The sequence below is a fragment of the Heteronotia binoei genome, chromosome 11, assembly GCF_032191835.1.
Source record: "Heteronotia binoei isolate CCM8104 ecotype False Entrance Well chromosome 11, APGP_CSIRO_Hbin_v1, whole genome shotgun sequence".
Classification (NCBI taxonomy): Eukaryota; Metazoa; Chordata; class Lepidosauria; order Squamata; family Gekkonidae; genus Heteronotia; species Heteronotia binoei.
In genome coordinates this window covers 80,452,348-80,478,294 of record NC_083233.1, presented here as the reverse complement: position 1 = coordinate 80,478,294, position 25,947 = coordinate 80,452,348, and the positions used below count along the sequence as shown (strand labels likewise).

Genomic DNA, 25,947 nt, shown 5'->3' with positions numbered 1-25,947 from the left:
CACCCAGTCCAAGCAGTACAAGATAGTCACTGAAAATGTTCCTTAGCAGCAGTTGGTTTTGCTAATCAAATGCTTGGAGAGCCCATGCAGCCAATGGTGCGGTTGAGGTAGGGCCTGGCTCAGCCTGAGGCACCACGTGCTGGTTCTCTTCTTGCAGCTTGCTCCCCAGAATCCTCTGCGCTGGTGCAAAGGCTTCTGGGTGTTCTCTTCCAACCGTGCCTCCTCTAATCCCACACATTTCTGCAGGGCCAGTTCAAGCCTTTCGTTGCCCCAAGCAAGGAACACACGTGCCCTCCTAGGCCTGTGCCACTACCAGCCTGGTCCGACCTACACCCGGGGGTGACGCAGCAGGGTTTGGCTGTGAACCACCCAGCGGCGGTGCAGTCCCTGGTGGGGATGTCAGCCTTTGCTAGGGCTGCCAAAGGCTGGGGAGTCAACTGAGCCCTCGCAGTGCATCAGGGTCTTCCGCGTTGAGCTAGCCAAGGACCTAGTTGGATGGCTCAGCTGGAGAGCCAGCCCTGCAGCTACGGGGCCCTGCCGGGTGAGGTGAACGTCTAGCGTGGGCCCTGGGGACAGGCCTACTCCGTCTCCTCCTCTCACCTGTGAGCGAGCGCTTGTACACCCCTTGCAGGATTGCCGCCACTCTGAAAAAGGAAAAGGCCATGTAGAAGTTCCAGTTCTCGATGGGAGGAAGGCTCGTGCGGTCGCAGTACAGCAGGGCGTATTCCTCTGGCGTGGGGATGCCCAGCAGGCTCAGGTCGCAGTTGCTCAAACCTGCAAAGCGGGGGAAGCAGAGCCGGTTCCCGCAAAGCTGCATCGCTGCACAGATGGACACCTGAGTGGTGCCTGACTTGGTGTGAATGGGAGGGGCTCGTGGGGGCAGGTCTTTGGCTGCCTTCCTCTTCCCACAGCAGCCCTCTGCCTTCCCTGAAGACCCCAGGAACAAAGAGCCAGCGGGCTCAGAAGGCTACAGCAAGAAGGGGGAATCAAGGGAAATGACGCGTTCTGCCCTTTTGTCCCCTTCCTGTTGGGACGCTAGCAGAATGCATCTTCTGCCAAGCTTTCAGTTGCCACAAGAGCAAGGTGGGGGCAGCTGTGTCCAATCTCCCATCTTCACTGCTATCCCCAATGCCCAGAGGCTTTTTGTCCTTGGGGTCCCTGGCAGTCCCTTTTTGGGGGGTCACGGAGGGCAAAGATCCCCCCCCCCAAGCCCCTGAGGCTCATGCAACCCTAAGAAGAATTGCAGATTTATACCCCGCCCTTCTCTCTGAATCAGAGAGACTCAGAGTGGCTTACAATCTCCTATATCTTTCCCCCCAACAACAGACACCTTGTGAGGTGGGTGGGGCTGAGAGGGCTTTCACAGCAGCTGCCCTATCAAGGACAGCTCCTGCGAGAGTTATGGCTGACCCAAGGCCATTCCAGCAGCTGCATGTGGAGGAGTGGAGAAGAAGACTGCAGATGTATACCCCGCCCTTCTCTCTGAATCAGAGAGACTCAGAGTGGCTCACAATCTTCTTTATCTTCTCCCCCTACAACAGATACCCTGTGAGGTGGGTGGGGCTGAGAGAGCTCTCACAGCAGCTGCCCTTTCAAGGACAACCTCTGCCAGAGCTATGGCTGACACAAGGCCATCCCAGCAGGTGCAAGTGGAGGAGTGGGGAATCAAACCCAGTTCTCCCAGATAAGAGTCCGCGCACTTCACCACTACACAAAACTGGCTCTCTGGAGGAGAACCAAGCTTGCATGTTTTGCACGTGTCTTCTGTTACGCAGCCATGGGGAGACTGTCTTCCCTTCTCCAGGGCTCTCTGGTTTGCAGCCCTCCTGCCCTGCTCCCAAGGGAATGGAGCCCAGAGACATGTCCTCAGTTGGGAGATCTGCAGGGAACAGGATCCGCCCCTTTTCTCCCTTGAGGGTCTGTTCCCCTTGAGGGTCTTCCCGATTAGCCCGGTAGTGCCCAAAGCAGCCACTGGCTCTTCCCTTTGGGCTGGGACAGCCCTGCCAAGGCAAGAGCTTCCAGGGCTCTCAGAGGAGCACAGGCAGCAGCCTCCAGAATGCCAGGTCTGCGCACCACGGCTCCTGGCCAGCCACGAGGATTGGGCACCCCATGGGTCTGCCCTGTGAGACTGGGAAGTCATTCCATCCGGGCATACGTGCATCGCAGACTCACACTAGGAGGACAGGTCTTCCCCTTCCCCAAGTATGAAGATTTGCGCTGGGGAGGCTTGTGATTTTCAACACGATACTCTGGGTCCCTTCGCTAAACTGTCTTTCTCAGGACCCTTTGGGAGAAACCATGAGGGGGAAGCTGTGCTCAGGCTTGTTGCAGAAACACACCCCTCAGTGGCCGGCCCCTTCCCTGCATGCCTTGACTTCACGGGTGATTAAAATGTGGGATTTGCTGTCAGGGGATGTAGGCCAACGCCATGCTGGGAATTATTAGGAAGGGAATTGAAAAGCAATCAGCCAGTATCCTAATGCCCCTGTATCAATCCATGGTGTGGTCTCATTTGTACAATTCTGGTCGTCGCACCTCAAAAAGGCTATTATAGCATTGGGAAAAGTCCAGAAAAGGGCAACTAGAATGATTCCAGGTTTGGAACACTTCCCCTATGAAGAAAGGTTAAAACGCTTGGGGATCTTTAGCTTGGAGAAACGTCGACTGCGGGGCGACATGATAGAGGTTGACAAGACTATGCGTGGGATGGAGAAAGCAGAGAAAGAAGTCCTTTTCTCCCTTTCTCACAATACAAGAACCCATGGGCATTCAATGAAATTGCTGAGCAGTCAGGTTAAAACGGATAGAAGGAAGTCCTTCACCCAAAGGGTGATTCACACGTGGAATTCACTGCCACAGGAGGTGGTGGCAGCTATAAGTATAGCCAGCTTCAAGAGGGGTTTGGATAAAAATATGGAGCAGAAGTCCATCAGTGGCTATCAGCGACAGTATATTATTGGAATGTCTGGGGCAGATGCTCTGTATTCTTGGTGCTTGGGGGGGCAAAGTAGAAGGGCTTCTAGATCCACTTGTGAACCTTCTAATGGCACTTGGGGGGGGGGGGTTGGCCACTGTGTGACACAGAGTGTTGGACTGGATGGGCCATTGGCCTGATCCAACATGGCTTCTCTTATGTCCTTATGTGACACAGAGTGTTGGACTGGATGGGCCATTGGCCTGATCCAACATGGCTTCTCTTATGTCCTTATGTGACACAGAGTGTTGGACTGGATGGGCCACTGGCCTGATCCAACATGGCTTCTCTTATGTTCTTATGTGACACAGAGTGTTAGACTGGAGGGGCCATTGGCCTGATCCAACAGGGCTTCTCTTATGTTCTTATGTGACACAGAGTGTTGGACTGGAGGGGCCATTGGCCTGATCCAACATGGCTTCTCTTATGTTCTTATGTGACACAGAGTGTTGGACTGGAGGGGCCATTGGCCTGATCCAACAGGGCTTCTCTTATGTTCTTATGTGACACAGAGTGTTGGACTGGATGGGCCACTGGCCTGATCCAACATGGCTTCTCTTATGTCCATATGTGACACAGTGTTGGCCTGGATGGGCCATTGGCCTGATCCAACAGGCTTCTCTTACATTCTTATGTGACACAGAGTGTTGGATTCTCTTATGTTCTTATGTGACACAGAGTTATCCTGCATGGGTCATTGGCCTGATCCAACATGGCTTCTCTTATGTTCTTAGTGATGGCCACAGGCATAGAAGGCTTTACTAGGGGATTGGATCAATTCAGGGAGGAGAGGTCAATCTATGGCAACCAGCCACAGTGACTAAAGGGAGCCTCCACATTCAGCAGCTGCAAACTTTTGAATGCCAAGGACCAGGAGGCAACATCAGGCCTCTGTGCCTTGTTGTTTGCCCTCCAGAGGACCCAGTTGGCCGCTGCGTGAGACTAAGTGGATCACTGGTCTGATCCAGCAGGGCTCTTCTTACAATCTTAGGCCTGCCGCCACGAGGGGGCTTCACCTGCTCTGCATCCCTCCTTCTGTGGGACCAGAACGACCCCCAAGCCCAGCTGAGTTTTTCCATGATATTGGATTTGTTTCCTGTCCTATACTCTGAATCTCAAAAACCTCAGAGCGGCTCACAATCTCCTTTCCCTTCCTCCCCCACAACAGACACCCTGTGAGGTGGGTGGGGCTGAGAGAGCTCTGACAGAAGCTGCCCTTTCAAGGACAACTCTGCGAGAGCTATGGCTGACCCAAGGCCATTCCAGCAGGTGCAAGTGGAGGAGTGGGCAATCAAACCCGGTTCTCCCAGATAAGAGTCCGCACACTTCACCTCTACACCAACATGCATGGGCCTTCCTCCGAACAGAGCTATGCGTGGGCATTTCTCTTCATGCTCCTGTACCTTTTATGATGCTGCAGTGAGATGGCAAATAATACACCAGGCAGTTATAGGCCACGTCAGAAAGAGGATCGCCCAAGGTGGAGAGTTCCCAGTCCAGGACAGAGACAACCTCTGGACTGTCCGGGTGGAAGACCAGATTGTCAAGCCTGCTGAGGAAAGGCACGATGGTCAGAGAAACCCCAGCAGACACAGGAGGGTCAAGCAGGTGTGTTGAACCTACACATCTGACCTCCTTTAAAACTACCTGCAACTAAAGAACTGCAATTCGACGAGGGGCCTTAGATCCCTGGCCCCCTTCACACAGCTTCCAGGCCCCATCTTTCTCTGACTGCTGAGCATTTGGCTGAGAAAAGCAGCTCTTTAAACATGTGCGCACAATTCCCAATAGGTATGAAGGGTACAAACTGCACAGTGAAGAACATCCCTAAATCCATTCTGGAGAAATTGACCTCTCTGTTTCTTTCTCTGAGAGACTCCGGCAATCTTTTCATGGAAGCTGCTTTTGGCCGGCCGTTACCTGAAATCTCCGTGCACGACCGAGAGCTGCTGGCTGGCCGGCAGGTGGGAGGGGAGCCACGCCAGGAGCCTCTCCATGGCTGGGATCGGGTGCGTCTCCGTGGCGCGGTACTGTTTGCTCCACGTCTGGACTTGCCGCTGAATGTAGTTGTCTGCAACACGGAGGGGGTTAAAAGTGGTTTGTGCCTCATCATTCATTGCGGGAGTTCTTGCAGAAATCCCTCCAGAGGGAAGCAGAGACAGAAGAGGGGTCCAAGTGGCACGAGGCTGTTGCCCCACTGAACACACCATACCCGTGTCGGCAAGAAAGCCTCAGTCATGCATACAACGCAGGCTGCCTTATACCAAACCAGACCACTGGCCCATCAGTCAGTTTTGCCCACTCAAACTGGCAGGGGCTCTCCCAGGCAGAGGTCCTTCATATCACCAGATATGGTCTTTTAACTGGAGATGCTGGAGATTGAACCTGGGACCTCTTGCATGCCAAGCAGATGCTCTACCATTGAGCCAGGGTCTCAGGTGAAGACCTTTCCATCACCTCCTGCCTGGTTGTTCTAACAAGATGCTGGAGATTGAACCTGGGACCTCTTGCATGCCAAGCAAATGCTCTACCATTGAGCCAGGTTCTCAGGTGAAGACCTTTCCATCACCTCCTGCCTGGTTGTTCTAACTGGAGATGCCGGGGATTGAACCTGGGACCTCTTGCATGCCAAGCAGATGCTCTACCATTGAGCCAGGGTCTCAGGTGAAGATCTTTCCATCACCTCCTGCCTGGTTGTTCTAACTGGAGATGCCGGAGATTGAACCTGGGACCTCTTGCATGCCAAGCAGATGCTCTACCATTGAGCCAGGGTCTCAGGTGAAGACCTTTCCATCACCTCCTGCCTGGTCCTTCTAACTGGAGATGCCAGGGATTGAACCTGGGACCTTCTGTATGCCATGCAGGTGCTCTGCCGCTGAGCCACAACCCCTCTCAGATAAGGCCCCAAAGCGGTTCCTGGACATACCCCTTGTGGGGGAGTTTGTGGGCGCCCTGGACAAAGTGGCCAGGAGCCCCTCTATGCCTGCTACTAGGTCCCCCTTCTGGCCCACCTAGCCACGTTCCCCCGCTTGCCTGGGCACCCTTCCTCTGTCAACTCACAAGCTGTCTCTCACGCTGCCTGCATGCCCTTTGAGTGAGGGCGCTGGGTGTCAGAAGTGCTGCCGTCATGGCCACCAGGAACGCTGATGCCTACTGCACCGCCCACGTGTCCTTCTCCGTCAGAGCTTGGCAGCGTCTGCAGCTGGGAGCAGAGGCGACAAAGCACTCCCAGGCAGGCAGGAGAAAGGTGTGTGAGCACAGGTGTCAGAGGAGATGCATGGGGGGGGGGGGGGGGCGTCAGCAGCAGTTGGCCACACCAAGCTTGATGGGCCTGGGCAACTCCCCACCAAAGAGCATGCTGACGCTGGCCCCGCCTTTATTTTTCCACCCCCACTGGCCAGTGAACCGAAAGCCAGATGGCAGGGAGAAAAGTTTTAGTCTGTCCTTTTCACCACCTCTGGCCATGATCTTTGCTCCTCCAGCTTCATGGCTCAGCCCTCCGAAGGCCTCCTGCTTCCTTGGGTAGCCCTGCCCTTTCTCCCTCGCTGCCCCTGATGCAGGTGCCTCCCAGAACAACCTTCTCCTGCCAGGTCCTTCCAACCCTTCTTTGAAGCCTTTGCTATGACATTTTTGCTCCCCCTTCCCTGCTGAAACAAAGCCTACATGTGTATAACTGAAGAGAAGTCATGGGGGGGAGGAGGCGGCTGAGAGGTGATAGGACCACCATCTTCAAGGACTTGAAGGGCTGTCCTACAGAGGATGGGGTGGAATGGTTTTCTGTGGCCCTGGAAGGTAGGACCAGAACCAATGGGTTGGAATTAAATCAAAATGGGTTTCCAGCTCAACATCAGGAAAAACTTCCTGACCAATAGAACATGTGTAAGAAGGGCTGTCATATAGAGGATGGTGGGGAATTGTTTTCGGTGGCCCCGGAAGGTAGGACCAGAACCAATGGGTTGGAATTACATCAAAAGAGTTTCTGGCTCAACATTAGGAAGAACTTCCTGACCGTTAGAGGGGTTCCTCAGTGGAACAGGCTTCCTCCTCAGGAGGTGGTGGGCTCTCCTTCCTTGGAGGTTTTTCAACAGAGACTAGATGGCCATCTGACAGCAATGTGGATCCTGTGAATTTAGGGGGAGGTGTTTGTGAGTTTCCTGCATTGTGCAGGGGGTTGGACTAGATGACCCTGGAGGTCCCTTCCAACTCTGTGATTCTATGAACTGCCTGACCGTTAGAGGGGTTCCTCAGTGGAACAGGCTTCCTCCTCGGGAGGTGGTGGGCTCTCCTTCCTTGGAGGTTTTTCAACAGAGGCTGGATGGCCATCTGACAGCCATGAAGATCCAGTGAATTTAGGGGGAGGGGTTTGTGAGTTTAGAGCAGTTCCTCAGTGGAACAGGCTTCCTCCTCGGGAGGTGGTGGGCTCTCCTTCCTTGGAGGTTTTTAAAGAGAGGCTAGATGGCCATCTGACAGCAATGAGGATCCTGTGAATTTAGGGGGAGGTGTTTGTGGGTTTCCTGCATTGTGCAGGGGGTTTCCTGCATTGTGCAGATGACCCTGGAGGTCCCTTCCAACTCTATGATTCTATGAGCCTATGATTCTACTGTTTCTTTATATATCCATGCCCTGCTCACCCCCCTTTTGATGCTATTGCATCAGATTCTAAATTTAAGCTCCTTGGGACAGTGACCCTTTGTCATGTGCTCTGTTGGGCACCAGGCGCTTTGATGGTGGTAAATCAACCAATCAATAAGACCCCTGGGCCAATATGCAGAGAGACTCAGTTTCCCCCCTGCGGGCAAGAAGAAGAAGAAGATATTGGATTTATATCCCACCCTCCACTCTGAATCTCAGAGTGGCTCACAATCTCCTTTATCTTCTCCCCACCCCCTCCAACAGTCACCCTGTGAGGTCGGTGGGGCTGAGAGGGCTCTCCCAGCAGCTGTCCTTTCAAGGACAACCTCTGCAGGAGCTATGGCTGACCCAAGGCCATTCCAGCAGGTGCAAGTAGAGGAGTGGGGAAACAAACCCGGTTCTCCCAGATAAGAGTCCGCGCACTTAACCACTACACCAGACTGGCTCTCTGGTGTGCAAGAGTTCTGGTGTGCTGTTCTCCACCTGTGACCTGAAGCAATGTAGCTCCAGAACCATTTGGTCTGCTGCTTTTGTGATCTGGCCTCAGATAAGGGCCCCAAATCAGCCCTGCAGGCTCCTGGGGAGTTTTGCTTGCTTGCCTGCTTCAAGGTTGGGGCGGGGAGAGACCAGGCTGTGCAAACGAAGACTGCATTCCAGTTATCTGCCAAGAAAAGATGCCCTTGTTTTTCTTTGCCTTGTAAGCCAGCTGCCTTAAACTCCGTGCATTCAAACAACCTTTCATCCCCAGGTCAGGCCAGAAAGCGAGAGAAGCTGTGCAATATCTTTTCTTTCATTAACTAAACAAACAAACCGCTGTCCTGCTCCAGGGGGCAGGTATGCACGCACCTTGCCTTCCGAAATCCTCCAGGCCAGCTGATTTGATGTCTACACTGTGGATCTGACAGAGGACTCTGTTCATGGCCATGTAAATCTCCCTCCGCTGGCTGGGTTCAAGTCCCGGGAGGGAGGGGTCCTTGAAAATCCGGCCCGTGCAGTAGTCCATGAGGTAGAAGGGGGTACCGAGGATGCTGGGGCGACACAAGAGGATTAGAGCAAGGCCCCTGACGCTCTCATCGGGCCGGGCCAGATGCCAAATGGCAAATGTTCTGCCTTATCTTCTGTTCTTAAAAACTCAGCAAAGATGAAACCTCAATCTGAAAGAGTATGGGGTTGTGGATATTCTTATTTTCTTCACTTGCTTGTCCCTGTTGCAGTTCCGCGTGTGTTTTGCCCCCTCTAGTGGTCAATTCAATATTACAACACTATGCAAAACATAAAAGCAATGTAATGTCAAATTAACCACTAGAGGGAGCAAAGCTTGTGCAGAAAAAAAGCCTTCCAAAGCATTAGGGACGCATAAGCAAGGTAAATGAGAATGTGGGAAAAGCCCTATAGTTTCTGTTTCACAGCCATTGTTATTGTGCAGCCTTTTGCTAGTGCCCTGGATTTCTAAACTTTCTGGCAGATCATTCGAATCTGTTGTTTCAGATTTGCTTTTTGATACAAATAAAGAAGACCTTTCCCTCTGAATCAGAGCCTCAGAGCGACTTACAATCTCCTGTATCTTCTCCCCCCACAACAGACACCCTGTGAGGTGGGTGGGGCTAAGAGGGCTCTCACAGCAGCTGCCCTTTCAAGGACAACCTCTGCCAGAGCTCTGGCTGACCCAAGGCCATTCCAGCAGCTAAAAGTGGAGGAGTGGGGAATCAAACCCGGTTCTCCCAGATAAGAGAGCTCTGGCTGACCCAAGGCCATTCCAGCAGCTGCAAGTGGAGGAGTGGGGAATCAAACCCGGTTCTCCCAGATAAGAGAGCTCTGGCTGACCCAAGGCCATTCCAACAGCTGCAAGTGGAGAAGTGGGGAATCAAACCTGGTTCTCCCAGAGAAGAGAGCTCTGGCTGACCCAAGGCCATTCCAGCAGCTGCAAGTGGAGGAGTGGGGAATCAAACCCGGTTCTCCCAGATAAGAATCCGCACACTTCACCACTACACTAAACTGAAAATATTGCAATGTCAGTGACAAAATTATTCTGTATTGCAGTCGAAGTGATTAAAAAGAGTCAAGCCTGCACAAAAGGGCATTTCACTTATGATCTAAGATCTATGATGTCCGATTTGTGTCATGATCACTGAACTGGAACAGAAATAAATCGACCTGAACAAAGCTGAAGAAATTCACCTTGAATCTTCACACATAGAGAGAACTTTTGGAACTGGGACGCCAGCACCTGCAAGAGCCTTCAAAACCCTATTGGGGGGGAAAAAAAGGAATGAGCTGAGACGGGAATGATGTGGTGGTTTTCATACTTATTGTTTTTACCTCCCCCTTTCTCCAAGGAGCTCGGGGCAACATACATCATTCTCCCCTTCCCCCCCCCCCTATTATTCTCACAACAACCCTCTGAGGTAGGTCACACGGACAGTGATTGACTTGAAGTTACCCATAGAGTGGCACAGCTGAGAAGAGGGAGCCGAACCCGGCTCTCCCTGGTCTTCCCCTGCACTAACTGCTACGCCACAAAGTTTGAGTCTGGCAGGCACGAAATGCCTGACTGTTAGAGCGGTTCCTCAGTGGAACAGGCTTCCTCCTTGGGAGGTGGTGGGCTCTCCTTCCTTGGAGGTTTTTCAACAGAGGCCAGATGGCCATCTGACAGCAATGAAGAGCCTGTGAATTTAGGGGAGGTGTTTGTGAGTTTCCTGCCTTGTGCAGGGGGTTGGACTAGATGACCCTGGAGGTCCCTTCCAACTCGGGAGGTGGTGGGCTCTCCCTCCTTGGAGGTTTTTCAACAGAGACTAGATGGCCATCTGACAGCAATGAGGATCCTGTGAATTTAGGGGGAGGTGTTTGTGAGTTTCCTGCCTTGTGCAGGGGGTTGGACTAGATGACCCTGGAGGTCCCTTCCAACTCGGGAGGTGGTGGGCTCTCCTTCCTTGGAGGTTTTTCAACAAAGGCTAGATGGTCCTCTGACAGCAATGAAGGTCCTGTGAATTTAGGGGGAGGTCTTTGTGAGTTTCCTGCCTTGTGCAGGGGGTTGGACTAGATGACCCTGGAGGTCCCTTCCAACTCTGTGATTCTATGAACTGCCTGACCATTAGAGCGGTTCCTCAGTGGAACAGGCTTCCTCCTTGGGAGTGGTGGGCTCTCCTTCCTTGGAGGTTTTTCAACAGAGACTAGATGGCCCTCTGACAGCAATGAGGATCCTGTGAATTTAGGGGGAGGTGTTTGTGAGTTTCCTGCCTTGTGCAGGGGGTTGGACTAGATGACCCTGGAGGTCCCTTCCAACTCGGGAGGTGGTGGGCTCTCCTTCCTTGGAGGTTTTTCAACAAAGGCTAGATGGTCCTCTGACAGCAATGAAGGTCCTGTGAATTTAGGGGGAGGTGTTTGTGAGTTTCCTGCATTGTGCAGGGGGTTGGACTAGATGACCCTGGAGGTCCCTTCCAACTCTGTGATTCTATGAACTGCCTGACCGTTAGAGGGGTTCCTCAGGGGAACAGACTTCCTCAGGAGGTGGTGGGCTCTCCTTCCTTGGAGGTTTTTCAACAGGGACTAGATGGCCATCTGACAGCAATGAAGATCCTGTGAATTTAGGGGGAGGTACTTGTGACGTTCCTGCATTGTGCACAGGGTGGACTAGAGGCCCCTGGAGGCCCCTTCCAACTCCATGATTCTCAGTGATTCTCCTTTCACCTGTACTCTCTCTCGACAGCATGAGCAGAGGGCAGCAGCTTGCCAGGCGGCTTCTTCCTAAGGACCACGTGGTGATCTCCGAACTGGACGTAGTAAGTTGGATTGGACTGCCCGTGGCTGAACTGGCGCAGTAGCAGAGGTCCTGGAAATTGGAGGCCGAGCGATCAGTGAGTGAAAAGGGATTTGATACTCGTCAGCGATGTTGCCCTTTAAGCTGCAGGGTCTTGTGAGCCAAGATTCCACTTTGCGAGCTCCTGGCATTAAAGTTGTGAGCAGCTGCAGAAATGTGTGTGCTCTGGGGTCATCCTTCCTGAGCTAAGACAAAAATCTGCAAGCTGGAGGCTAAAAAGCTGTGTGCTGGCCCACGCTAACTCAGCTTAGAGGGAAGGCTGCTCGTCAGGAGTGCATATGCAGGGTATTGTATGATTGCCAGGGAAAAGGAACTTGCCAGAATGACCTGGGAAGTCTAAAACGACTACCAAAAAAAGTGAGCAGTGCCCGATGAAGGTCAGGCTGAAAGAAGAGGGCGACTAGATTTTTGTTTTAACAGACGGACACGGCAACTAACACATATTTGGCCGATTAGATGGCCGGTTAGCCTCCTCTGTTGACACCTTAGAAGCTCAGTGTTTGCTGGCACTTCATAAGACCCGTATCTCTTTAACGGGAGTACTATCCCTTTCTGAAAGAAAAGGCGCTCATACCTTCGGCTTGAGCCCCCCAAATACCTTCAAGGTATTTCTGGAGAGGCTCTTTGGGGATTTCCATTGCTGGCCTCACGGGGCGGGTGTAGGGGACGGAGCGCTGCAAAGGGAAGCCCAAACAGGCCTCCAGTTCACGGAGAGCTGAATCCGGGTCATCAACCTAATGCAAAGAGAAGAAAGAAGGTTGAGAGAGCGAGCACAGGCTCCAGGGGCAAAGGGGAGCAGGGGGACCATTAAACAGAACTGCCACGTACATATGCAGCGCTAGAAACTGGGGAGGAAGAGCTGGGGAAGAAAGCCTTTGCCTTCTCATTCTCCCTCAGTGTCCCCACAGGCTGGAGATTGTTGGGAGGCAGGGAGCTCGACTAAATACATCTTTGGCCAGGATCAGCAAGGCCCCGCTTAGGTTCTTAAACGGAGTCTGAAGGGGAAGAAAGAGTAGGTTTTTATATCCTGCTTTTCTCTACCTTAGCAGCCTCATGGTGCAGAGTGATAAAGCAGAAGTACTGCAGTACTGTGGTCTGAACTCTCTGCTCACGACCTGAGTTCTATCCCAGCGAAAGCTGGGTTTTCAGGTAGCTGGCTTGAGGTTGATTCAGCCTTCCATTCTTCCGAGGTCGGTGAAATGAGTCCCCAGCTTGCTGGGGAGAAAGTGTAGATGACTGAGGAAGGCAATGGCAAACCACCCCGTAAAAAGGTCTGCCGTGAAAACGTTGTGAAAGCAACGTCGCCCCAGAGTCGGAAACGACTGGTGCTTGCACAGGGGACCTTTCCTATCTACACTGAAGGAGCCCCGTGGCGCAGAGTGGAAAAGCTGCAGTCCTGCAGTTGGAGCCCTCTGCTCACGACCTGAGTTCGATCCCAGCGGAAGCTGGTTCAGGTAGCTAGCTCCAGGTTGACTCAGCCTTCTATTCTTCCGAGGTCGGTCAAAGGAGTCCCCAGCTTGCTGGGGGGGGGGAAGCGTAGATGACTGGGGAAGGCAATGGCAAGCCACCCCGTAAAAAGTCTGCCGTGAAAACGTCATGAAAGCAACGTCACCCCAGAGTCGGAAACGACTGGTGCTTGCACAGGGGACCTTTCCTTTCCCTACTTTAAGGAGTCTCAAAGTGGCTTATGACCCTCCCCTCACAACTGATACCTTGCGAGGTAGGTGGGTCTGAGAGAACTTTCAGACAGAAACTGCTCTTGAGAGAACAGCTCCGAGAGAACTGCGACTGGCCCAAGGTCACCTAGCTGGCTTCGTGTGGAGGAGGAGTGGGGAAATCAAATCCAGTCCTCCAGGATAGAGCTTGCCACTCTTAACCACTCCGCCATGCTGGCTCTCCTATTAGGACCTACTAGGGATGGACACAGATACTGAGAATCTGATATTTTAACATTCCGAATAAGGGACTCCCTAGAGCTGAACAGGGACGCGGGATTCTCCTCTCGCTACAAAATCCAATGCTCTGCCCCCAAAGCATTTCTCCTCTGCTCCCATCCAGCTAATCCCTACGCACATCTTAACTCTGCATCCTGAGTCCCTTCTTTGCAACGCTTCTCTCATCTTATAACTGGGCATTAGGGCTCAGAGATCTCCCCACTGTGTTGCCGCTCACCTTCACTGTTTTAATGCCAAGCTGGGCAGCGGCTTTGAGGTTCTGCCCAATGTCGTCCAGAAAGACGCACTCCTTTGCCTGAACACCCAAACGCTCCAAGCACACCTTGTAGAGACGGGGGTCCGGTTTGCAGATCCCTTCCCGGCAAGACTCGATTATCTAGGCAGGAAAGGCAAGAGATTCGGATGGGTATGATCTGAATTGCAGGAAAAGCCCAGCAGGAACTCATTTGCGTAATAAGACGCACCACTGATGTCACCGCTGTTTCACACAGGACTTTGCCATCGAAAAAGCCCAGCAGCGGCTCGTTTGCATATAAGGCCACACCCCCTGATGCCAAGCCTGCGGGAACTGTGTCCCTGGGCGTTCCTGCTAAAAAAAAAAAGCCCTTATAATGCACTTGGGGCCTATTCTGTTTTAGAAATGGAGGACAGGAGGGGAAATGGCTGCCTGGTGGAAGTAAAGTGGAACAAGGAGGCAAGTGGAGGCTGAGGGAGGTGGTATCTTTAGCACCCTTTTACCTATTTGCAGGACTGATGGTTTTCAGGAAACGCTTAAGATTCTAGTCCCTTTGTAACCAACACCACACTCTGCGTAAAAAGTCACCAGCATCAGGCAGCCACTTCATTCATTCCTTCTCATTCATTTTCATTCATTCATTCTCATTCATTCCTACTCATTCATTCACTCATTCATTCGGTAGTCAGTGTGACTGGTTTACAACAATGATATACTGCTTTCTACGGTACAAAGGCCTTCGGCCCTGTGAGGTGATGGTGGGAAGGGCTGTCAAGATGCAGCTGACTTCTGCCGACTCTTCCTGGGGTTTCCAAGGCAAGAGACATTCAGAGGCGGTTCACCCTTGCCTGCCTCCGCGTAGCAACCCTGGGCTTCCTTGATGGCCTCCCATTCAAGTCCTAAGCAAGGCCAACCCTGCTTAACCTCTGAGATCTGATGGGATGAGACCAGCCTGGTCCACGCAGATCGGGGGCAGGTGACTGTTAATGCCCTCCTGTTGTCTGGGGCTAAGCTTGAGAGAGCACAACTTGCCTAGGGCAAGATGAGACCCAGGGAGCTCTGTGCAGGCAGCTCAGTCTCATGGCCCCAGCACAATGCCAGCGGCTTGGAGAATGCACTTAAAGTTAAAATTGCTTTCTTTCCACCTCTCTCTCCCCCCCATCTATTTGCTTTCTTTCCTCCTTCCTTCCTTCCTGTCTTGCATCTCTCAAACATCCAATGTTCATTTCTTGTGGCTCTGAAACTTCTGACATTTATTCTATGTGGCTCTTATGTTAAGCAAGTTTGGCCACCTCTGCTCTGGATTCTTGGTGCTTGAGAGGGGGGGCAACAGTGGGAGGGCTTCTGGAGTTCCAGCCCCACAGGTGGACCTCCTGATGGCACCTGTGTTTTGGCCACTGTGTGACACAGTGCTGGACAGGATGAGCCATTGGCCTGATCTAACATGGCTTCTCTTATGTTCTTATGTCTGGGTCAGTGATGCTCTGTATTCTTGGTGCTTGGGGGGGGGCACAGTGGGAGGGCTTCTAGTGTCCTGGCCCCACTGGTGGACCTCCTGATGGCACCTGGGTTTTTTTGGCCACCGTGTGACACAGAGTGTTGGACAGGATGGGCCATTGGCCTGATTCAACATGGCTTCTCTTCTGTTCTTATGTCTGCGGCAGTGATGCTCTGTATTCTTGGTGCTTGGTGGGGGGGCAACAATGGGAGGGCTTCTGGGGTTCTGGCCCTGTGTTGGGGCCAGACTTAAATGGTAGACTGGATGGGCTACTGGCCTGATCCAGTGTGGCTTCTCTTATCAATTATGTTCTCTCACCACATCAAACTGTTTCCGGTCCAGGGGAAGGAAGCTTTCTCTGCTGTGTAAATAAAAATTGTTACTCAGCACTGCCGTCTTCAGGCCTTCCATCCGGATACACTTTATTGCCTCTGTCATAACTGGGAGCTGTTTGGTCATTGCATCGCTGGTTAGAGCAGAAAGAAAAGAAGCCACTGGAACGGGGGAATCTGCCTAGAAGAAAAGGAGACATGTCAGCAACTCACCAATACCAAACGCTTCTTTTGACAGAAAACATTGGGGAGGCTTTTTATTTAAAACCTTTGTGCCTCACTTTTTTGCCCAACTTGGGCCCCAAAGGTGGCAAACAATAAAAAGACATTTAAAAACCCACTTTGTTGTTGTTGATTCAATTTCATTAATCGTCCTATCCCGGCTAGAACTATTGCTCTGGGTACATGTTAAAAAAGTACAAACATGTTCGGAAAGGAAAGGTCCCCTGTGCAAGCACCAGTCATTTCCAACTCTGGGGTGATGTTGCTTTCACAACATTTTCACAGCAGGCTTTTTACAGGGTGGTTTGCCATTGCCTTCCCCAGTCTTTTACACTTCCCGCCCCCCCCCCCCCCCCCAGCAAGCTGGGTACTCATTTTACCGACCTCGTTAGGATGGAAGGCTGAGTCAACCTTGGCCGGCTACCTGAATCCAGCTTCTGCTGGAATCGAACTCAGGTCGTGAGCAGAGAGTTCAGACCACAGTACTGCTGCTTTACCACTCTGTGCCACGGGGCCGCTACAAACATGTTTTAAAAGGTGCAAAAAAAAAAGGTGGAAACATGAGGGAGGGTCAGTATGGAAATGCCAGACAAAACAGAAAAGTCTTCACTCACTGGTGGAAGAAACTGACTGAGGGGAATAGATGATTCTCTTGAGGGGGGGGGAGGAATTCCATAATTTTGGTGCCACAACTGAGAAGGCCATTTCTTGGATTGCTTCCCATCTAATTTCACCTGAAGCACGGCACCTGAAGATGACCCTAGCCATCAAGTAGGCTCTTAAGGGAGGCAGGTCCGAGGCCGTCCAGGGCTTTAAAGGTCAACGCCAGCACCTTGAGTTGGGCCTGGAAGCAGACTGGAAGACAGCGTAGATAGACCAGGATGGGAGCGATACGATTGTGACAGCCCTCTTCGGATAGCATTCTTGCTGCAGCATTCAGTACCGGTTGCAGTCTCAAGACACCCTTCAAGGGCAGCCCCGTGCAAAGTGCTTTGCAGTCCACTAATCTAGACGTCACCAGGGTGTTTACCGCAGTGGTGAGATCTTTCTTAAGAAAGGCTGCAGTCGGCTCACTCGCTGGTTTTAGCGGAAGGCACCTCTGGCCACCGCTGCCGCCCTGTGTATCCGACAGGAGGCCGGAATCCAGCAATGCCACCAGACTGTTCAGTGCAGGGTAAATGGGGCTTCACTGAATCAGTGCAGGGTAAATGGGGCTTCACATTGCCTCTTTCCCTACCCCAACCCCCATTGGGGGCTGTCTTCCCTGGCACCGGAGGCAGGAGGGCAGCCTTTGCAGGGTTTATAAAATCACGAATAGACTAATTGTGAAAGCATCATAATGCTACAGCGATTTGACAATGACCAATGAATTCTCCCCTCTGAAAAGCCTTCTGGTGGCCAGGGGAGTAGGCAATGAAAATGGTGTCCATATGAGTAGGTCTAGGAAAGATCTGGTCCTTCCCACCTACACAGCAGCCACCCTGCCTTTGCTATGATCTTTCTAAAAAGATCGTCGTCAAGTAGGTTTTGGAAAGATCATGGGAAAGGCGGGGGGGGGGGGGGAGTTGGAAGGTGCACAAAAGCACCAAGATGTGTGGAAGCTGGGGAAAACATCTGCTTCCCACTAGCATCTAAACTGGAGCAAACACCCAGCATGGATGTGACCTCGGTTGAATCTTCTTATATTGCATGACAATACCATGCTGCCTTTGGCACCCTGCACCATTTTCTAGTGCAAAAGAGGAAAAAAGAACTCCAGAAGAGGGAGGAGCTAGACAGAGCGTTAGACTTCGGTCAGAGAGAAAAAGGAAAGGTCCCCTGTGTAAGCACCAGTCGTTTCACACTCTGGGGTGACGCTGCTCTCAGAACGTTTTAATGGCAGACTTTTTACGGGGTGGTTTGCCATTGCCTTCCTCAGTCATCTACACTTCCCCCCCAACAAGCTGGGGACTCGTTTTACCGACCTCGGAAGGATGGGAGGCTGAGTCAACCTCCGGCCGGCTACCTGAAACCAGCTTCTGCCGGGATCGAACTCAGGTCGTGAGCAGAGCTTAGGACTGCAGTACTGCAGCTTTAACACTGCGCCACGGGGCTCTTCAAAAGGAAAGGTCCCCTGTGCAAGCACCAGTCGTTTTCGACTCTGGGGTGATGTTGCTTTCACAACATTTCCACAGCAGACTTTTTACGGGGTGGTTTGCCATTGCCTTCCCCAGTCATATACGCTTTCCCCCCAGCAAGCTGGGGACTCATTTTACCAACCCTGGAAGGATGGAAGGCTGAGTCAATCTGGAGCCGGCTACCTGAAAACCCAGCTTCTGCCAGGGATCGAAGTCAGGTCGTGAGCAGAGCTGAGGACTGCGGTACTGCAGCTTTAACACTCTGCGCCACGGGGCTCCCATCCTGGTCTATCTACGCTGTCTTCTATTTTGCTTCCAGGCCCAACTCAAGGTGCTGGCATCGACCTTTAAAGCCCTGGGCGGCCTCGGACCTGCCTCCCTTAAGAGCCTACTTGATGGCTAGGGTCATCTTCAGGTGCCGTGCTTCAGGTGAAATTAGATGGGAAGCAATCCTAGAAATGGCCTCCTCAGTTGTGGCACCAAAATTATGGAATTCCTCCCCCCACCCTCAAGAGAATCATCTATTCCCCTCAGTCAGTGTCTTCCACCAGTGAGTGAAGACTTAAGCCACCGTGCTTCATTTTAAGGAGTCTTTGTCCCACCAAAGGACAGAATCAGTCTCTCAGCCTAATCTACCTCATAGGGTTGTTGTGAGGAGAAAATGGAGGCGAGAAGGATGGTGTAAATCCCTCTGAGTCCCTATGGGTGACGAATGGGGGCTATACATCAATTAAATACATAAATAAAAACCCACACCCTAACCTACATCACAGGGCTGTTGTGGGGATAAAGTGGAAGCGAGAACAATGGAAGCAGGCTTACAACTAACCGGCACTGAAACTTTAAACTGAGTGTAGTTTGTAAGATCGCTGTATGTTCCTAATGTTTTAAGTATATAACTGTGTGAAATGTTTAGATTTTAACTATGTTTGTGAAATGTTTAAACTTTTATGCTTAATTTTAGACTCTTATGTTAGATTTTATTATGTTGTAAGCCGCCCTGAGCCACCTGGTGGGAAGGGCGGGATATAAATTACAAATAAATAAATAAATAAGCCAGGTTCAAATCTCCATGCAGCCAGCCCCGTTCTTTCATTCTAACCAGCCTCACAGGCTTGAGGTTAGAATGAGATGAGTTTCTTGGTGTGAGGGTGGAAACTCCTGCAATAGTCAGACAGACCATCATGGAGGAATCGCTTCATTTCTTTTTCTGCATACTGCAGGAATCCAGCTCAAGAAACACTCACACGATGCCTCCCCAAAACCAAGCAGAGAAGTGGCTTACGATCTTGGAGCACTGCAGCCCAAATTCATGTAGAAACTCTTCCGGGCTCAGCTCCGCTCTCATGAACCTCATCCAGGGCCTGCTCTCCCCTCCAGTTATTAAGGCCTGCCTCAGGGTGCCAGGAGAGACACAATTCTGGACTTCCCACTCTAAAAGAAAGAAGACAAATGGATGAGGAACCGACACTTATCTTTAGGGAGCAGCGGGCAGGAAAGACCTTCTAGGACTGGGGTCCCCAACCACCCGTCTGTGGCCTGCTAGCAAGACAGAGCAGCCCACAGCCCCTTTTACATGGGACCCAGGCGGACAAAAGAGGCAGTGCGGCCTCACTCTGAACCTTCCTCCCCTTGCAGGGGAGGCAGCCTTGGAGTGAGGCCACACTGTCTTTTTCATCCACCCGGGTCCCGGGCTGGCGAAAGGGGCAGCACTGCTGCGACCTTAGCCTACCCCTCATTTATAGATTCCTGCCAATCAGGCGATAGGCAGGGGTCTTTAAATGGGAGGGGGAGGCAGATGCCTAATGGGGAGGTGGCAGAAACAGCCCCAGTCTCCCGCCCCATTTAAAGACCTCTGTAGGGGCAGGGATGCGCAAGGGCGAGGGCGGGGCAGCCTGGGGCAGTAAAAAAGAAGAATTGCAGATTTATACCCCGTCCTTCTCTCCGAATCAGAGTCTCAGTAGCTTACAATCTCCTGTGTTTTCTCCCCCCACAACAGACACCCTGTGAGGTGGGTGGGCCTGAGAGGTCTCTCACGAGCAGCTCCCCTTTCAAGGACATGATAGAGGTTTACAAGATAATGCATGGGATGGAGAAAGTAGAGAAAGAAGTACTTCTCTCCCTTTTTCACAATGCAAGAACTCATGGGCATTCAATTAAACTGCTGAGCAGTCAGGTTAAAACGGATAAAAGGAAGTACTTCTTCACCCAAAGGGTGATTAACATGTGGAATTCACTGCCACAGGAGGTGGTGGCAGCTACAAGCATAGACATCTTCAAGAGGGGGTTAGATAAAAATATGGAGCAGAGGTCCATCAGTGGCTATTAGCCACTGTGTGTGTATATATATATATGTGTGTGTGTGTGTGTGTGTGTGTATATATAAAATATAATTTTTTTGGCCACTGTGTAACACAGTGTGTTGGACTGAATGGGCCATTGGCCTGATCCAACATGGCTTCTCTTATGTTCTTATGACAACTCCTGCGAGAGTTATGGCTGAACCAAGGCCATTCCAGCAGCTGCAAGTGGAGGAGTGCAGAAGACGACTGCAGATTTATACCCCGCCCTTTTCTCTGAATCAGAGTCTCAGTGGCTTACAATCTCCTATGTTTTCTCCCCCCGCTACAGACACCCTGTGAGGTGGGTGGGGCTGAGAGATCTCAAAAAGGATATTATAGCATTGGAGAAAGTCCGGAAAAGGGCAACTAGAATTAAAGGGCTGGAACACTTTTCCTATGAAGAAAGGTTGAAACGCTTGGGACTCTTTAGCTTGGAGAAACGTCGACTGCGGGGTGACATGATAGAGGTTTACAAGATAATGCATGGGATAGAGAAAGTAGAGAAAGAAGTACCCCTTTCTCACAATACAAGAACTCGTGGGCATTTGATGAAATTGCTGAGCAGCCAGGTTAAAACGGATAAAAGGAAGTCCTTCTTCACCCAAAGGGTGATTAACATGTGGAATTCACTTCCACAGGAGGTGGTGGCGGCTACAAGCATAGACAGCTTCAAGAGGGGGTAGGATAAAAATATGGAGCAGAGGTCCATCAGTGGCTATTACCCACAGTGTGTGTATGTATAAAATCTTTTGTCACTGTGTGACACAGAGTGTTGGACTGGATGGCCCATTGGCCTGATCCAACATGGCTTCTCTTATGTTCTCTCACGGAAGCCGCCCTTTCAAGGACAACCTCTGCCAGAGCTATGGCTAACCCAAGGCCATGCTAGCAGCTGCAACTGGAGGAGTGGGGAATCAAACCTGGTTCTCCCAGATAAGAGTCTGCGCACTTCACCACTACACCAGGAGAGCAAGTTTGGTATAGTGGTTAAGTGTGCGGACTCTTATCTGGGAGAACCGGGTTTGATTCCCTACTCCTCCACTTGCACCTGCTAGCATGGCTTTGGGTCAGCCATAGCTCTGGCAGAGGTCGTCCTTGAAAGGGTAGCTGCTGTGAGAGCCCTCTCCAGCCCCACCCACCTCACAGGGTGTCTGTTGTGGGGGAGAAGGCAAAGGAGATTGTGAGCCGCTCTCAGACTCTTCGGAGTGAACGGCGGGATATAAATCCAATATCTTCATCTACCTCACAGGGTGTCTGTTGTGGGGGAGGAAGGTAAAGGAGATTGTGAGCCGCTCTGAGACTGTTCGGAGTGGAGGGCGGGATATAAATCCAATATCTTCATCTACCTCACAGGGTGTCTGTTGTGGGGAAGGAAGGGAAAGGAGATTGTGAGCCGCTCTGAGACTCTTCGGAGAGGAGGGCGGGATATAAATCCAATATCTTCATCTACCTCACAGGGTGTCTGTTGTGGGGGGGAGGAAGGGAAAGGAGATTGTGAGCCGCTCTGAGCCTCTTCGGAGTGGAGGGCGGGATATAAATCCAATATCTTCATCTACCTCACAGGGTGTCTGTTGTGGGGGGGAGGAAGGGAAAGGAGATTGTGAGCCGCTCTGAGATTCCTCGGAGTGGAGGGCGGGATATAAATCCAATATCTTCATCTACCTCACAGGGTGTCTGTTGTGGGGGGGAGGAAGGGAAAGGAGATTGTGAGCCGCTCTGAGACTCCTCGGAGTGGAGGGCGGGATATAAATCCAATACCTTCATCTACCTCACAGGGTGTCTGTTGTGGGGGGGAGGAAGGGAAAGGAGATTGTGAGCTGCTCTGAGCCTCTTCGGAGTGGAGGGCAGGATATAAATCCAATATCTTCATCTACCTCACAGGGTGTCTGTTGTGGGGGCGGAAGGGAAAGGAGATTGTGAGCCGCTCTGAGCCTCTTCGGAGTGGAGGGCAGGATATAAATCCAATATCTTCATCTACCTCACAGGGTGTCTGTTGTGGGGGAGGAAGGGAAAGGAGATTGTGAGCCCCTCTGAGACTCTTCGGAGTGGAGGGCAGGATATAAATCCAATATCTTCTTCTTCTACACCAAACTGGCTCTCCAAAACCCCCAGCGCCACCCCCCAACTGGTCCGTGGAAAAACTGTCTTCCACGAAACCGGCCCCCGGTGCCAAAAAGGTTGGGGGGGCACTTTTCTAGGAGGCGAAAGCATTCCCTTCCTTCTGCACAGCGTGCTGCCCTTGAGAAGGACCATGTGAAAGATGCAACATTCCCTGTCCTGGGAGGCTCAGGAATGACAGGCGAAGGGAGTGGCCCGCCAACCCTTTTCGGCCTGCAGGCATCTTTGGGATTTTGAGACAAGGGTGGTGGGCAGGTGCCACCACAGAATGGCTGCTGCAGGAGGCAAAGCCGCACACACCGAGGGAGCCCAAGTGCAGAGAAAGAGAGGCAATAAAACCACACTGTGGGGGCAGCAGCCACTGGAAAACGTCACGTCAATCTGCACAGCCAATCAGCTCTTCCCTGACAAATCAGGGCGAGAGCCCCACCTCACCCTGCCTACGTTCTAGAACCAAGAAAAGTGTCCCATGGTCCCCAGTTGGAGGAGGGACCTCCCTGGCCTAAGGAATGGCTTTGGGGCTAGCTTTTGATATCAAAGACACCCCATGGCAGATCGGAGGTGTCCGAGGCTGCAGACCATGAGTGAACAGGATGCTCAGAGACTAGGCTTGCCAATCCTCAGGTCCCAGCGGGGGTTCTTCCGCTTTCCCAGGCTCCTTCCTGCCCCCAGTCAGCTGGCCGGCGGGGGAAAGCCCCGCCCCCAGAGGACCATGTGCCTTTCCACCTCCGGAGGCTTCGGTCTCCGATTGAAAGGCTTCCTCTTGGGATGGTGTGTCTGTGTTACTTTAAAGAAGCTGGCAGCAACTCGTGAGTAGAGAGGCCAATCCCTTGCTTCAGAGTCGCCAGAAACAGGGGTGGGGAGGGAAACATCTGCAGAGCACTTCATTATTCCCTATGTGGCGATCGATTCTCATAGGGTATAATGGGTAATTGATCTGGAGGTTTTGGGGACTCCGGGGGAGCTGTTTTTTGAAGTAGAGGCACCAAATTTTCCATATAGTATCTAATGTCTCTCCCCAAAGCGCCCCCCAAGTTTCAAAACGATTGGACGAGGGGGTCCAATTCTATGAGCCCCAAAAGAAGGTGCCCCTATTCTTCATTATTTCCTATGGAAGACATTTAAAAAGGTGTGCTGTCCCTTTAAATGTGATGGCCAGAACTCCCTTGGAGTTCAATGATGCTTGTCACACCCTTGCTCCTGGCTCTGCCCCCAGTGTCTCCTGGCTCCACCCCAAAGTCCCCAGATATTTCTTGAATTGGACTTAGCAACCCTATCAGAGACAGCTAATCTGGTGGGTCCAGCTAGAGTCCAGAAAGAAGATGATGATCTGGAAGGAGCCAGGCAGGCACCATTTGGAGGGGCTTCATGTTTTTTTTTTTCACTGCACAGTTGGTTAGTTGGCTGGGTGCACGGGGGTTTTTGTAGCAGGAACTCCTTTGCCTATTAGGCCACACACCCCTGATGGAGCCAATCCTCCAAGAGCTTACAGTAGGCCCTGTAAGCTCTTGGACGATTGGTTACATCAGGTGGGTGTGGCCTAATGTGTAAAGGAGTTCCTGCTAAAAAAAAATAGAAAAGCCCTGGCTGGGTGCATTTGCACATCAGGGAAATAATATCCTAGCAAGCTGGTAACCTTGCTGGGAAGGAGCCTGGCAAAAATGGTCATAAAAGTGGAACTGAAGGGTCATTTATAGGGTTGCCAAGTCCGATTCAATAAATATCTGGGGACTTTGGGGGTGGAGACAGAAGACATTGGGGGCGGAGCCATGAGCAAGGGTGTGACAAGCATGACTGAACTTCAAGGGAGTTCTGGCCATCACATTTAAAGGGACAGCACACCTTTTAGAATGCCTTTCTTCTATAGAAAATAATGAAGGATAGGGGAACCTTCTTTTGGGGCTCATAGAATTAGACCCCCTGGTCCAATCCTTTTGAAACTTGGGAGGTATTTTGGGGAGAGGCACTAGATGCTATACTGAAAATTTTGCACCTCTACCTCAAAAAACAGCCCCCCTAGAGCCCCTGACACCCGCAGATCAATTCCCCATCATTCCCTATGGGAATCGTTCCTGGAGGTGCATACTGGCTGTGGGGGTAGGGCTTCCCCCGCCGGCCAGCTGGCTGGGGGAGGGGGAAGCCTGTAAAACCAGGGGATCCCCCGCTGGGACCTGCGGATTGGGAAGCCTAGTCATTTATGAACAAAATGCTGAACACAAAACACAAAGGAACACATCAGAGACTCTAGCGAGCAACACATTAGAAACGAGACCCTTGTAAATAACGTTTTATGAGCCCCCTTTTAATCACAGAAGTTATGATTTACCACTTACTATTGAGATTATTTAAATGTTTTAGATCTGATTCTCAGCTGCCTTGGATGCCCATGAAAAAAAATGGTGAACAAAGCAAAATAAGAAATAAAATGAGAAAATCAGTCTGAAATGCTAGGCTCTGAGGAAAGGAAAGGTCCCCTGTGCAAGCACCAGTCGTTTCCAACTCGGGTGACGTCGCTTTTGCAACGTTTTCGCGGCAGACTTTTTACAGGGTGGTTTGCCATTGCCTTCCCCAGTCATCTACACTTTCCCCCGAGCAAAGCTGGGGACTCATTTTACCGACCTAAGAAGGATAGAAGGCTGTGTCAACCTTGGGCCGGCTACCTGAATCCAGCTTCTGCTGGAATCGAACTCAGGTTGTGAGCAGAGAGTACAGACCACAGTACTGCAGCTTTACCACTCTGCGCCACGGGGCCGCTTAGACTCTTGAGACACTCACAGAAATCAAATTCACCATTTGCACTTGATTTGGACTATGTTTATGTTTACTGGATTTATATCCTGCCCTCCCTTCCAGAACCGGCTCAGGGCAGCTCACAACACGTAAAAACAGTTCACATTACATTATTAAAACAGTTAAAACATTTTGGTGCTAATATCAGTTGACACTATTACATTATTACATTTCAGATGGCGTTCAGAATATAAGGTTGCAGCCTAGTCCCATTCCCTAGTCCCATTTCAGTCATTCCAGGTTAAAGGCCTGCCAGAAGAGTGTCATTTTACAGGCCTAGCGGATCTGAATGATGCAGAATGCTACAAAAAACTCTGAATCATATAGGACAACCCACTCTGGAATGTTCATGGCTGAAGTATCAGACTGACCACATTCCCACATCCCACTGGACGCTCAACGGATGAAAAACCCACACCCTAGATCCCCTCCCAGGCAGTAAACCATTTCGCAGAGAAACAGACAAACTTCGCAAGCCCCCAGAAGAAGCACTCACCTGCCGCCAGTTTCAAGGGGAAGGAAGGAGAACACCACCCATATCAAAGATCACAGCTTTATAGGGACAGGATGTATAATTCCTTCCCAGTGCCGAGTTCAGACCCCGACAGCCGGCATGCTGTAAGAGTCTTGCTTTCCTCCTGGCATGGTGGCGGTAACAGGCTTGGAAAAGCTTCCCAATGCACATTCTGTAGAACTTTAAACGCAAAGAGGAGATGTTTTAGAAGTATCAGTAACGACCTCTTGACAAAGCTATTCGCTCTCCAAACCAGTCCACACCAGCTTCTACCTCTGCACCTCTAGCCATGGCAGGTTGTCAAACAAAGTGAGGTTGCGGCCTCCAGCGGCAGGTTTGTTTTTTGGGGGGTGGGGGGCACAACGTTTGCCACTACTGCTACCTAGGGTTGCCAGCTCTGG

General features: G+C 51.5%; 1 protein-coding gene across 1 annotated transcript in view; it reads right to left on the bottom strand.

The window, feature by feature from the left end:
• The window catches only part of ACAD10 (acyl-CoA dehydrogenase family member 10), a 55,255-nt gene extending 29,533 nt beyond the window's left edge, over positions 1-25,722 (bottom strand). The window contains 12 exon segments of the mRNA XM_060249645.1: positions 601-774; positions 4,378-4,523; positions 4,895-5,045; positions 8,453-8,634; positions 9,785-9,853; positions 11,294-11,435; positions 11,998-12,157; positions 13,596-13,754; positions 15,430-15,624; positions 19,068-19,216; positions 25,529-25,543; positions 25,546-25,722. Coding sequence (XP_060105628.1) covers positions 601-774; positions 4,378-4,523; positions 4,895-5,045; positions 8,453-8,634; positions 9,785-9,853; positions 11,294-11,435; positions 11,998-12,157; positions 13,596-13,754; positions 15,430-15,624; positions 19,068-19,216; positions 25,529-25,543; positions 25,546-25,717 — 1,714 coding nt within the window. The 5' untranslated portion in view covers positions 25,718-25,722.
• Between the last annotated feature and the right edge of the window lie 225 nt (positions 25,723-25,947).